Here is a 13,379-nt window from a genome sequence, read left to right on the forward strand (position 1 = left end):
ATTTTAAAAGCAAATTTTTGATTTGTTCATTTAGAAAAAACTCAGTCATCTTTACCATTTCACTTTCTTCCACATTCCTCTATACATATTTAAAAAGCAGCTTAGCATTTTAATAGGAAAAAGACTGTTCTAAGTACGCAACATGGGATCATTTAGTTCTTTTAATTCTAACACAAATTATTAACTTCAGCCCAAAAGGAGATCAGCTGCCCCAGTCTCCCTTAAACATTGTCAAAGTCATAGCTCAGCTTATCAGAGCTACAGTTATACACTGTAGTTACTCCCCTCGAGCTTATAGCTTGACCACGAAAAGCAGGCAAATGACCTTGAAGCAAAAAAAAAATCATTTGTGTCACTTGTAATAGGTTTTTTTGGTAATATTTTGGAATAGATAGGGTTAGCGAGACCGTACCTCTTACTATTCTGCACTTTCTGGCAGATTCTACCTATTACGAATGACACAAATGATGTTTTGCTTCAAAGTCATCCGCCGACTATCCGTGGTCAATCTTTACCGCATAGCAAAAACGTTCTCGTTGTTATTTTTCAAAATCAGTCCAAACAATTTTAACCACGGATTGAAATACTTATTTTAGCGTAGGGACAAATGATGTGTCGGAGTTAAATTCTATCATTATCAATATAGTTTTGTATCCTTTTTGATCATTAACCACGATCCTTTTAGACTTTCGTGTTCCTCAACCGGTATGCCACTTGTTGAGATCCATTGCTTTATGGCAGAGTTTCTTAAATTGTGTTCCGAGGAACCCAAGGATTTAATGGAGATCAATCAAGGGTTCCACGAAACACTCATTCTTTGTTTTCCTAGCTTTCTTTTTATAGAGCTAAAAAGTATATTAAAAATTAAAACTATTTCAAAACTTAACTTAAATTTAAAACATTAAAACTTTGTTTGTCTGTAAAATTTTGCTTTCAAAGCTCTTTTACGATTTTATTATTTTTATTTATTTTTTTTTCTTTATTTACTTTATTTTATTTATTTATTTATTTATTTGTGTATTTTTGAAATTATTAAATGCAATTTTAAATATTTTTTATTTTGACTGTAATTACGACATTTTTAAGAATGTTGTTTCAAACTATAATACATATGAAAAAGCAGGGGTTTCACGAAAAAGAGGTCATTTAACAACTTTTTTCAACTTGTCAAAAAAAAGTAGGAAAAGCTGCTTTACGGCATCCTAAGATGTTATGAAAGCCCCATCACAAAAAGAGAGAAAACAAACTCGATAAACAAATAATAAAGGTCTTTTTAAAATCTACGAATGAAAAAAAAAAAAAAGTTTCTAAAACAGTAAAATTGCCACTCAGTCGAAGCTGAAATAACTCGCGACAAAGATTGGAAGAACAAAACTGTTTTGAAGTTTACGCTCTCTGTAAATGTTGTTTCCTTGCAAATGTAGTGCTAGTGCAAAGAAAACGGTTGTACGACTTCAAGAATAATTTCTCCTTTAAAGTTGAGTATGTAAACGCTGTAAAATCGAATTTCTTACTTTTGTAAAACAAAGTTATTAGTTTCTTCAAATATTTTTCACTAACATTATGTTTCACTTCATCATGTGGTTAAAAAAAAAAGAAATGTTATTTCCTTGGTGTCTGACAGCTTATCAGTCTTGTAACACGAATTAGCAGGGGAATGTTTTCTTCTGAGTTTCTTGTTTTCTCATGGGTTTCTCTTCCTCTTCCGTAGGGGGTCGGTACAGCGTGTTTCCCACCGGAGAGCTGCACATTCGTAATGTGACGACGGGTGATGGGTCCATGAGCTATCGCTGCCAAACCAGCCATCGGCTCACGCACGAAATCATCGTGAGCGCTACGTCAGGACGACTCATCGTCACAGGTATGATCTTTTACGTTTTGATGCTTTTATATGCACAAGAAAAACAATACCTACTTCATGCTAGAATTAAGAGAAGAAATAAAATACTCATTCATTTTAATAAAATTAAACTTAAAGGAGCTCGGAACACAAAAAAACGTCAAATTTTCACTTTTTTTTAATCTCATTTTTAAAAAAAAATCTTTTTTTTTTCGCCTGCTCAAAAGGACGTTTTAATTTTGTTTCTAACTTAATTAGAACGAAAGATATATGCATTTAACTAATATTATATTTAACTTTAAAACTTTAAACGTCTTTTTCTCCCTGATGCAATTTTTCTCGATTCTTTGCATTCCAGCTCTTATAAGTCAAGAACAGATAAAGATAAAGTAATGAAATTTAGAGCATACCTTTTTCAAACAGTTTACTTTAGTTCTTATTCGGCAAATCTAAAAAACCCGTTTAGTTCAAAAAATATTATTATTTTTTTTTTTTTTTAAACTCTGTGGTTACTTAAATTTCTACTTATAGTTAATTTACAGTTCCGCGCCAACTTTTAAATCTATTATTAAGCTCGTCAGATTCTTTACTTTTCCGAAATCATTCTTGAAATTTGAAAATTCATGTTAATTTTTTTCTTAACTTGCAAACCACTAATTTCAGCTGATTGTTTATGTCAGTTTTGAAATATTTTTATGGTTCAATACTTTAAAACCCTTATTTTTCTCGTCACTAATAGTACGTTAAAATTTAAATATCTTTTTTATATTTATTTCTTTTCACTGAATATTTGATCAAAACTAATGAAAAAATGGGTTTCATTGGGAATGTTAAATATTTTCTATTGCAAAGTCGATTTTATTCGTTAAATGTTAGTTTCAATAACTATTGTTTCTGTTTTATTTCATTTTTCATTTAGTGAGTAAATAATGAACAGGTCGCAATAATAAACGTTTGACTTGTATTAAACACTTATGAAAACACTCTTTCCCCCCCAGCATCAAGTCTCCTGAAGATCGAGATCAGGTTTTCTTGCATGCAGTAATTTTGATCATCTTACCTATTTTTTTTTTTTAATTATAATGTTTAAATTTTAAAAATGGCATAGTGTTTTGATAAGCAAAGACTATTCCAAATATGTTTCGCGTGATCGTTCAGTTACTTTGATTCAAATAAAAGTTATAAGCTCCTACAAAAAAGGGGGATGAACGGTCCGTGGTCTAAACCCCTATTATCTAATCACATCGGAAGAAAATCTAAAGTTTTGAACTCAAAGTAGAGCATTTGTGTAACACACATACACACACACACACACATTGGTTTTGATAGAATGAAGAATACGACCACCTACACCATACGGTTATCTAATCACAACGGAAGAAAATCTAAAGTTTTGAACTCAAAGTAGAGCATTTGTGCAACACACACACACACACACATCGGTTTTAATCGGATGAAGAATACGACCACCTACACCATACGGTTATCTAATCACAACGGAAGAAAATCTGAGTTTATACGATTATCTAATCGTATTACGATTTCAATCGTATTACGAATCGTCGTTACGATTGTCTAATCCACCACCACCGTACGAGTATCGAATCACAACGGAAGAAAATCTAGTTTTGAACTCAAAGTATAGCATTTGTATAACACACACACACACACACATCGGCTTTGATCGGATGAAGAATACGACCACTGTGCAACTGTTTTTACTTTCTTCTATATCTAATATATAGAAGAAAGTATTGGATTCGTGCAAATTTTCGAATTTCGAATTTTGACGGATTCGAACGTTTTGAGGTGTGCTGAGTCCATTTCGACTATTTTTGGAAAATGTCTGTCTGTCTGTGTGTGTATGTGTGTGTGTGTGTGTGTGTGTGTGTGTGTGTGTCACGTCTGTGTGTGACCAGTTTTTTGTGGCCGCTCTACAGCAAAAACTACCCCATAAAATCGAACGAAATTTGGTACACATATGTGTCGCTATGTGAACTTGTGCCCATTGGTTTTTCGCGCGAATTCCTCCAAGGGGGGTGGAGCAATGGGACTTTTTTGAGTTACGCGTGCTTGCTATTCCTCAGGAAGTAACTGGCGGAATCAAACAAAATTTGGTCCATATGTTGCCATTAACAGGAACAGGTGCTGATTCAATTTTGGTGTCAATAACTCAAACGGGGGTTGAGCTATAGAACGTTTTTTGTCGTCAATTGTGACTGCTGTATCTCAAGAAATAATGAACGGAATGAAAGAAAAATTTATCGGCAAGTAGCCCTTAGTGGGTATAGGAGCTGATTTTATTTTGGTGTCAACAGCTAAAAAGGGGGTAGCGCAATCACCCGTTCTTTTTTTCCATTGTGAGTGCCCTATCTCAAGAAGTAATGCTACGTTCTGGTTGAAATTTGGAATATATGTGAATCAATATGTAAACCGGCTTTGGTTCAATTTTGACGCCAATCGCTCCAAGAGGTGTTGATTTTTTTTTTTTTTGTGAATAGAAATAGCTTTATAATTGCAACAATAAGAAAGATAAATCGTAATAGACTGTCGTCTGCGTATTTCTCGTGATTTTAATTGTATGGAAATGATCGGAAAAATTATCTCAATGATTTAAAATTTTTAATTGTTGCCATCCTGTGTTTGTTAACAAATAAATGTTTGTAATTAATTCAAGAAAGGCTTTTAAAATAACTTTCAATTTTCGCTCTTTGCTTTACTTTTGCAATAATTCAGACATTGTTCAAGTTTTTGCATGTGTAATTTTGTTTTTGTTGGGAATATTGCTTCCTCATCAAGCATGGGGAGGGATCAGAAAAAGAAAAGAAAAATATAGAAGAAAGTTTCGTGATGGCCACAACATACTAGTTTCAGATAATGCTTTAATTATCTGAACGCGCACTAATGAAAAGGAAAAAGCCTGAGCAATCCCATTTGCAGCTCGAAAAAAAAAAAACATGAAAATAATTTTCGTAATTTACCCAAATTCCCTGATCGGTCGCTCAAATAACTTAATCAATGGCTCCTCTTTTTATTCCCAATTCTCTGGTACACAAAGAGGACACTGGAGGGAAGACAAAAATTGCCGCTTTCCGACAAGGCCACATGTTTCGGGTCTCGCGCTCCATTACCTCTGTATGCATCCCCCGCTTATAATTGCGTGTCATGAACATGCCTTTCGATTAAGGCTACTTAAAACGGCCTTTTCGCAGTCAATAACACGTTTTCTGGGAGGGGTAATTAGCTCACGTGCCGCAGATACGAAAAGTGGGAGTGGAAAATGAATTTCGGGGACGAATGGCCGAAGCTAGATGTGATCACTTTCATTTTTTTTTTAAACCAAAAAGTTAATTCTGCATTCTAAAAGTCTCGCCGCACATGGTTGTTAAGGTTTTCTTTAAATGAAATCTTATTCTTTTTCTCGGAGATAACTAATTTTCAGAGGACGCGTGATATTTCTTCCTCGTTTAAAATGTTGCATCAATATTTAATTTGCTTTTTTTCTTTTGATGTAAGCTTCTTTTTTTTTTTCTTTATGTAAGCATTATGTCATCATAAAATTACTTAAGTTCATTATTTACTAATTCAAGGAGTAACGTTGGTGAAGTAATAGATATAAAATCGGTCAGAAAAGCAAAAAGTTATATTTTTCTTTTGAAGTGAACAAACTAAAATATGACAAAGTATATTTTCTTTCAATTGGTTTTATTATTACTTATTTACATATTTATTTATTCATTTATTGATATTTTTATACTGCGTCGTAAATTGACCACTGCCCATAACCCAACAAGCTATAACAGACATAATCCTAGTGGGATTGTTTCCTTCAGTCAAAAGTACTACTTTTAGTCACTGAAATTGATAGAATAAGCAAAAATAAAAAAAAAACATAGGGCGAGAAAAAAAACTTTCATATTCCCAACATTTGATTTTTAATTACTTTTTTTAAATGTCCGTTTTTTAAAATAAGGCGTGGTCTTTATGACGTCGCAAGTGATGAGCTCTGGCGCACTGAATGCTTACCTTTGCTGTCTACCGCGCTTCCAGATTATGATAATTAAGAAGCGAATTAAGTATTGTACTCTGCGCTTGCTATCAACCATATCGTTGCCAGTACATGTGAATAAAAAAGCGAATTAAGTATCACGCTCTGCGCTAATGGCATCAATGAATAGCATTTCATCACTTGTGATATCATGTGCAAAAGCGTAAAAAATGAAACTGTATCTGCGCATCGATTAAAATAATTATCAAAAAATATTAAACTTTGTCAAATTATTTAAAGAACGGTTCAATCCCATGTTTTTAAGCATGCTCTTTTAGAAAAAAAAAATGCTTTTAAAATTTCGGAAGCAACCCAATTGTTGATCTTTCAAAAAAGTAAATCAGAAATAGGAAATAGAAACCAAGAAATGGTTCTCTATCTTTGAAAATCGCGATAGAAATTTCTTCCATTTGTGGTAGCTATCTAATTCACAGTGTTCTGTCTGGACAGCGGAGAGAGAGAAACAAAATACAAACCCGTGTATTTGATGAATAAGCTCAATCACAAGCCATTCTTTCACCATGAAAATGAGCAAATAGGTTAACAGATTTTTTTGTTTGAACTTTGTCTTTATTTTGTATAGCTAATGACGAACACAATTGAAAACAATCTGGGTACCTCATTTATTTTGGCACTGATTCTATGAGTTCTGTTTTCAAGTTAGCTTTTTTTTTTTTTTTTAGCAATCACGATTGCTAACTGCTTTCATTTGAGCGTCCTTGATGTCCGGTTCAATTTTCAGAATAGACCAGAGGCCTCTGCAGCACCGCCGTCCACCGGAGGATGGAGCTGCTGCTCTGGTCCTAGCCTCCACTAGCAGCACTCTCCACCAGAATCCCCTCCTCCTAGGCGGTGGCGTCCATGTCCTGCATACACACACTCCTACATACACACACACAAACAAGTCCTTACACACATACACACACGTAACCGCCAAAGAGCAGGCTTGGGAGGACAGGAGCCGTTTCTAGAACAATATCCTCCAATGAATAGGGTCCTGTCGCAACTCGTGATTGCGAAAAACATAATTCGAATTCAAATTAGATATATATGCACACATATATATATGTATATATGTATATACATATATTAATTTTTTTATTCTTAATCACAACAAACAAAACTGAATACGATGAACTATGAAGATTGCTATAACTAAAAGCAAGAAAAAAGCTTACATGCCAAATCGAGCGGTTTAAATTGGTGAGGGAAAAACAACAATACATTTTTATGTGAAAAATGGGATGACATCACTGTATGATAAACTGATGATGAGTGATTTTGCACCTAATATGGGATACGTATCGCTTTGCTTAAGATATGAAACATTTTAAAGGGTGTAGTAAAGAATATCTGATGAGAAAGTTAGGGTATCGATTCCTCGAAATGACATAAATGATATGAATCTTGCAAGCAGCGGCGTTTAAACTTAACGATTCGTATAATTTGCACTCTGCCGCAGAACCTGGTTAAAAAAAATACCTGTGCCAAAAAGTTTATTTTAGAAAAAATTGTGATACCGGTCAGTTTTTTTCGTCCTTTCAGTCCTTCTGTTAAAAGACCGTGGTCTATCTGGGATGAGCCAGGGTGGATCCCGTGTAATCGCCAACTGTGGAAGGCTATTTTTTCTTACTTTCATTATTAATGGAACATTTTGCATAAGGTGTGTTAGAAGTTCGAAGTTCTAGTCCTGAATATTCACACGATTCCTAAACGTAAGAGCATGAAGTCGATTGAGATGTTATTGAAAGAGATTGGTGATAGAAGATCTCAGATTACACTACAGCAGTCTTTAATTCCATATCTAATTTCATTGCAATCATAAAATGTCGTTTTCCCAAAACAATTGGTTGTTTGTTTTCAGATTCGAGTGGTACAGTTCCTCCTCGTGTGACAGACCCGAGGACTGCATTATCGGCAGTTCAAGGAGATATTGTAGAATTGCCGTGTGCAGCTCAGGGTTTCCCCGTGCCTAGATATAGGTAAGTAGATTCATTTGCACAGAAATCTTTCCCGCATAAAGACGCAAAATTAGTTAGTCATTTGTTAAATTAAACTAAGTCTCATTAATTTGAGCAGTGTGCATTGAAATGAGTGAAAGCATTGCACACGTAAACAGTCCCTCCTTTTAATCAGTACTGCACATTAGGTTTTTCTTGCAGTATCAAAACTTGTTGCAATAGATTTTTTTTCATGCATTACATTTCGCAATTTGTGCGAAAGAATCAAGTTTGGCCACTCATATTTGCACAGCAATAATAAAAACTTTTTTATAAATGAGATGGCAACATGAATATTGTTTACAATATTGTCAAACATGGCGGCGATTTTAAGCAGAAAGTCGAATATTTGACGTAGTTCTAAAATGAGAATATTTTTCTTAACCTATTTAAAACATAAATTCGATACCGTAACAACTATTTTTAGTGTTAACAACTGGAAAAAAAATTTAAGATTTTCCTAAGTCTTGGAGTTATGATATTCTGCTGTTTGCTTTCCTTTATCCACTCCACATAGCACTTAAAAATGTGGCAAAGTAAGATTATAATGCCTAGCTTGTGGAAATGGAAACTCCTAGTTTAATATGCTTTCGCTGTAGAAGGTAGGAGTGGATAGAATTGCTCAAAAATATTATACCGAGTAAAACCCTGATGGAACTAACAATTGCTATTAGAATTCCAAAAAAAAATAAAGAAAACTTTGCACATGTTGATACCGTAGTTCGTAAATAAAATTGTCATATTTTTGGTAATGACCATAGACTAATAATAAGAGTAGACCGAGCTTTCTCATTCTTGCTGATAAAGAAAATTGGTTCATAGATGTATCATGTGACTAGTGGAAGGGCTTGGCGAAGACTTTGGCAGCATTATCTATAGTTTGGCACTCGACATGTATTTTAAAACAATGTGTTTTCATTAAAAAAAACTTCCAGGTGCAGAGATTGAACTGTTTTTCTTTTAGTTATGCATTATTTTGACATTAGTAATAGTTTTGATCAGTTTTCGGTAACTTATATTTCATTTGGAGCTGTCAGCGTTGGCGTGAACGAAATGGCGTAAACGTTTTGCGTTAACGCAAAAATGTACTAATCGGTATCTTAAATTGAAACTGTAGGTAAAAATCTTACCGTTTGCTGATTCTTCTTCGTCGCTTGCATCTTTTATTGCTTAGAAAGTTATTGAAATTGACTAAAGAAAATGCACAATGCTATCTAAACGAAAAACTCACTATATTAACAAAATATTTACAACTTAGAATAACAAATTTACAAATCGGGCTCCATAAAAGATCATTCTTCCGTGTTCCATCAATTCTATTTATTTTATTTCGCGCTGGCGTGGATCGTCTGCTACGATTAACGCCCGCTGTTGCTAGGATATCCACCAGTCACATGGTTTGGTTTATGAGCAGCAAAAGGGTTGCCATAGCTCGGTCTACTCTTATTATTAGTCTATGGTAATGACAGAAGAAAATGATTTCTCCAAGTAAACTGGAATGAAGGGAAACTTAAAGCAGTCACAAGCTGAAAATGGACTAGATAAAGTTATTAAGAGAACTTAAAAGTGGGTTCAAATATTAATCAGCCAAACGGTTTTTTTTTCTTCCTGCTGAAGAAAATATGGGATGGAAATTTAGAGCGTAGATAACTTTACATTTATTTCTCATCCATCTCAGGATTATTAAGGAATCTTGAAATGGATGAAAAAAATAGATTTGGCGCACATCTATTTTAGCGCAGTACAATTAGGAAGGTTTCTGACTGAAATTTTCTTATTCAATGTTCATTGCACTAAATCAAGTTTTCTGAAACAGATTAAGTGGTACACAAGCAGGCTTGTCATTTGGGGCAGTGAGGGAGGGTGCAATTCCCCTCACCCACCCCCAATCCCTTCCTGTCTATTTGCATACCTGTGCATTTTTTTTTTTACTGAATAAACATTGAGTAAACCCTTTTACACCACCTTTAATTTTGGGAAATGACAAACCTGTGCTACTTATATCCTCCCCCCCCCCTTGTTTTTTTTTTAATAAATTTTGTAAAATAAATTCATGAACCTTTCAGAATTCATTGAAAATATGCAGAGCATATATACTCAAAATTGTCCATTTTTAAATATGCAATGAAAAAAATTAGTTAAGGTTATTAGTTAATTAGTTAAGGTTACCTTTTATCATTTTTACTGTAAAGACTTTAAAAACTTTACACTATTAACGAGAACTCATTGTGCAAATCATAGAATTTCAAGCTTACACATACTACTCAAAATCTTCATGATGAATAATGTGTTTTTTTTTTTTTTTTTTTTGTAATTAGACTCAATTCAAAATTGAAAATAAGGAACCATTTCATGAACTTGTCTGAGCTGTGTTCATACAATCAAAGAAATCTTTGCATTTTTCCGTAAAAGTACTATAATTCTTTTGATAGTTGTGACTTTTTTTCTTTCCAAATTGGCCAAACCATAGCAACTGGGTCATTCCACGTCAAATCAACCACAACAAGAAGTTCCGTCTAGAACTAGACGAGCCTACTTTCCCGTATACCCATACTACTTTCTAGTACCTGATCAATATTCTCAAAAATAGCTAAAATCGCAAATTTTTTCAAACATATTTTTTTAAATATTTTAAGCTGATTTCTAGGAATAAAATATTCCTTACTTTTCTTCAAAAAAACGAACAAATAAAATAGCAGCACCTTTTAAACAAAGCAGCTAATACACTTCTTTCCATTAAAAAATTTTTTTAACAGCTTTCAAAACGAAAAAATAATAATAAGTTTCATTAAAATAAATACATCATATTAAAAAAAATCGTTTCTTTTTCCCCTATTGCCGAAAATAATTTTTTAAGCGAATTAATGCACTTACCAAAATAAAAAAAAAACAGTAAAATGTCAACTTAAAGAAATAATTTTCATTGTAAAAAAAAAAAATCGTCTGCGCATATTTTTCGAGTTTATTCACCGAAAACTAAATACCTAAATTAAAACTTTAGCGTGAAAATAAAAACAAATCATATCAACAATAATTATTTCACAGTTAAAACCACAGCAGCGGAGTCGGAGTCAATCTCATTTTGGGATAAAAGAGTCGGAGTCGAATATCCAAGAATCGGAGTCAGTCATTTGTCCTCCGTGTATAAATGTTTGCCAAAGCTACGAAGTCAGAGTCGAAGTCGGGGAGTCGGAGTCCGATTAATTGTCGGGAACAGGAGTCAGTGTCAAGTCCCCCTAAATTCTCGGAGTCGGAGTCGGGAGTAGGTCGTCAAGAGCTATTTCCAACAAAGTTTGTTTGAAGTAAATCCGCCTTCAAGTACGGAATCTACATTGACTTTCAGTTTCCCCGTAGGCGCTAATGTTAAGGGATTTGAACTGTTCAAAATTGAACGGAAAATTGTTCAAATCAAAAAGATATCTTATATACAAGTTTTTTATCAAAAGCTTTTTCCTACAAAGTTTGTTTGAAGCAAATTCGCCTCACAGTTCGGAATTGCTTTGAATTTCCCCCATGGCGCTAATGTTAAGTTTTTTTGAACTGTTCAAAATTGAACAAAAAATAGTTCAAGTCAAAAAGTGAAATATGGGAATGAGGTGTCCTCGCCGAGATCTTTCGAACAAAAAAAAGTTTGTTCGAATCGGACTATGCATTCAAAAGTTATTAGGGGGGGACAGACAGACAGACCGACAGACAGACCGACAGACAGACAGACAGACAGACCGACAGACAGACAGACAGACAGACCGACAGACATTTTCCCCCATCTCAATACCCTTATTTCCAATTTTTAATTTTTCAATATTTATTTAATTATTTTATTTATTTTTGACTTTTTTTTTGTTTTTCACGATATTTTTAAGATGCATTAAGCCTTCTTTCATGCTTTTTTCTTCTTTTTCTGACTTTTACTGGGAAAGTAGGCTAAAAATGGGATTTTAACACCCACCATCTCGGAATTTGATCAAACTTGGTATACTTCTTCCCTTTATGGTTACAAGCAACCCTCTAATTTTTTTTCTTTCAGTATCAATGCGTTTTGATTTTATAGCCTCTTGAAATTTGACGATTTTATATTTTTTGTCATTTTCGAGACACTCAAACCGAGATGTTGTTGTTTATGAAAAAAAATTATTTATTGGTAACTAATGCTATAATCTTTTTGAAAATTTTTACAAAAAATAGAAAGACTTTGAACATGTTGATAAAAAATATTTCAATAATCTTAGTTTGCACAAAATTTTTTAAAAAAATTAGAAAATTGAAAATTTTGAATTGTTTTTTTCAAAAAAAGATGTTGGCAAAAAACTGAATTTCAACAAAAGGGTCAGCTTTAAAAATTATGATTTTTTAAAATAATGATCATGAATATGTACTCTAACTTATCCAATGAAAAACATTACGGGACATTAAGGGATTCTGCCCCCCCCCCCCTCCACATTCTGGAAAAAAAGCGTAAAACATCATACAATCTCTTCCATATTCTTAAAACAGAATTGTTAACAGTTATGACAAAAATTCAAATATACAGTGTGCTGAATATGGAACTCAAATAAAAAAAAAATTAATATTTAACCTTCTATTTTATTTGAAATAGTTTAAAAATGTCAAATCAACCACAAAAATAGGATTTTCACCTACCATCTCGGATTTTGATGAAACTTGGTATACTTTCTTATTTTGTGGTTAAAAGCAACCTCTTAGTTTCTTTTGTTTCAATCTCGATGTATTTTAATTTTATAAACTTCTGAAATTTTTCGATTTTGCATTTTTTTTTTTTTTTTTTTTGTCATTTTCAAAGACACTAACTGAGCTGTTGTTAATGGGAAAAAATGTTTCTCAGCAACTAATGATATTACCTTTTTGAAAATTTTCATAAAAAATGTTAAGACTTTGAATATTTTTATAAAAAATATTATAATAATCTTAATTTATGCTAAAAAATTTTAAAAAATTTAAAAAATTAAACATTTTGATTTTTTTTTTGGTCAAAAAAAACCATTGTTGAAATTTTAAATTTTTAACATCAGGGTCAGTTTTAAAAATCATGATTTAAAGAAAAAATGATCATGAGTATGTGCCCTAACTTTTCCTGCGAAAAAAATTATGGGTCTTTTAGGGATTCTGTCCCCTCCCCCCTAGAAACAACGAAGCATCATAGAGAAAAGTTCTTCCATGTACTTGAAACAAGAGTTCCCAGCAATTATTTAAAATATTTAAATATAAAATGCGTTAAATATTGAACTCAAACATATTAATTTAATATTCAAGCTTTTTTTTTTATTTGAAATAGTTAAAAATTGTTTAAAATATAGACATTCTGAAACTAAAATATCATGAAATTCAAAAGTTGCAGACAACAATATCTGCATACGGATTACTGCATTTTAGTCCATACAACTTAAAACAAAAGTAAAGTCTTAATACCAATTCATAATCATGCAGTTTCTAGTACTTTCAGGATCCCCCCCCCCCCTCCCTATATTTGTGA

General features: G+C 32.9%; 1 protein-coding gene across 1 annotated transcript in view; it reads left to right on the top strand.

Moving 5' to 3' along the window:
* LOC129226213 (cell adhesion molecule Dscam2-like) overlaps window positions 1–13,379 on the top strand; it is a 174,337-nt gene that overhangs the window by 80,270 nt on the left and 80,688 nt on the right. Inside the window, 2 exon segments of the mRNA XM_054860812.1 lie at window positions 1,712–1,861; window positions 7,753–7,870. Coding sequence (XP_054716787.1) covers window positions 1,712–1,861; window positions 7,753–7,870 — 268 coding nt within the window.

This window comes from Uloborus diversus, chromosome 7, assembly GCF_026930045.1.
Source record: "Uloborus diversus isolate 005 chromosome 7, Udiv.v.3.1, whole genome shotgun sequence".
NCBI classification, from domain to species: Eukaryota; Metazoa; Arthropoda; class Arachnida; order Araneae; family Uloboridae; genus Uloborus; species Uloborus diversus.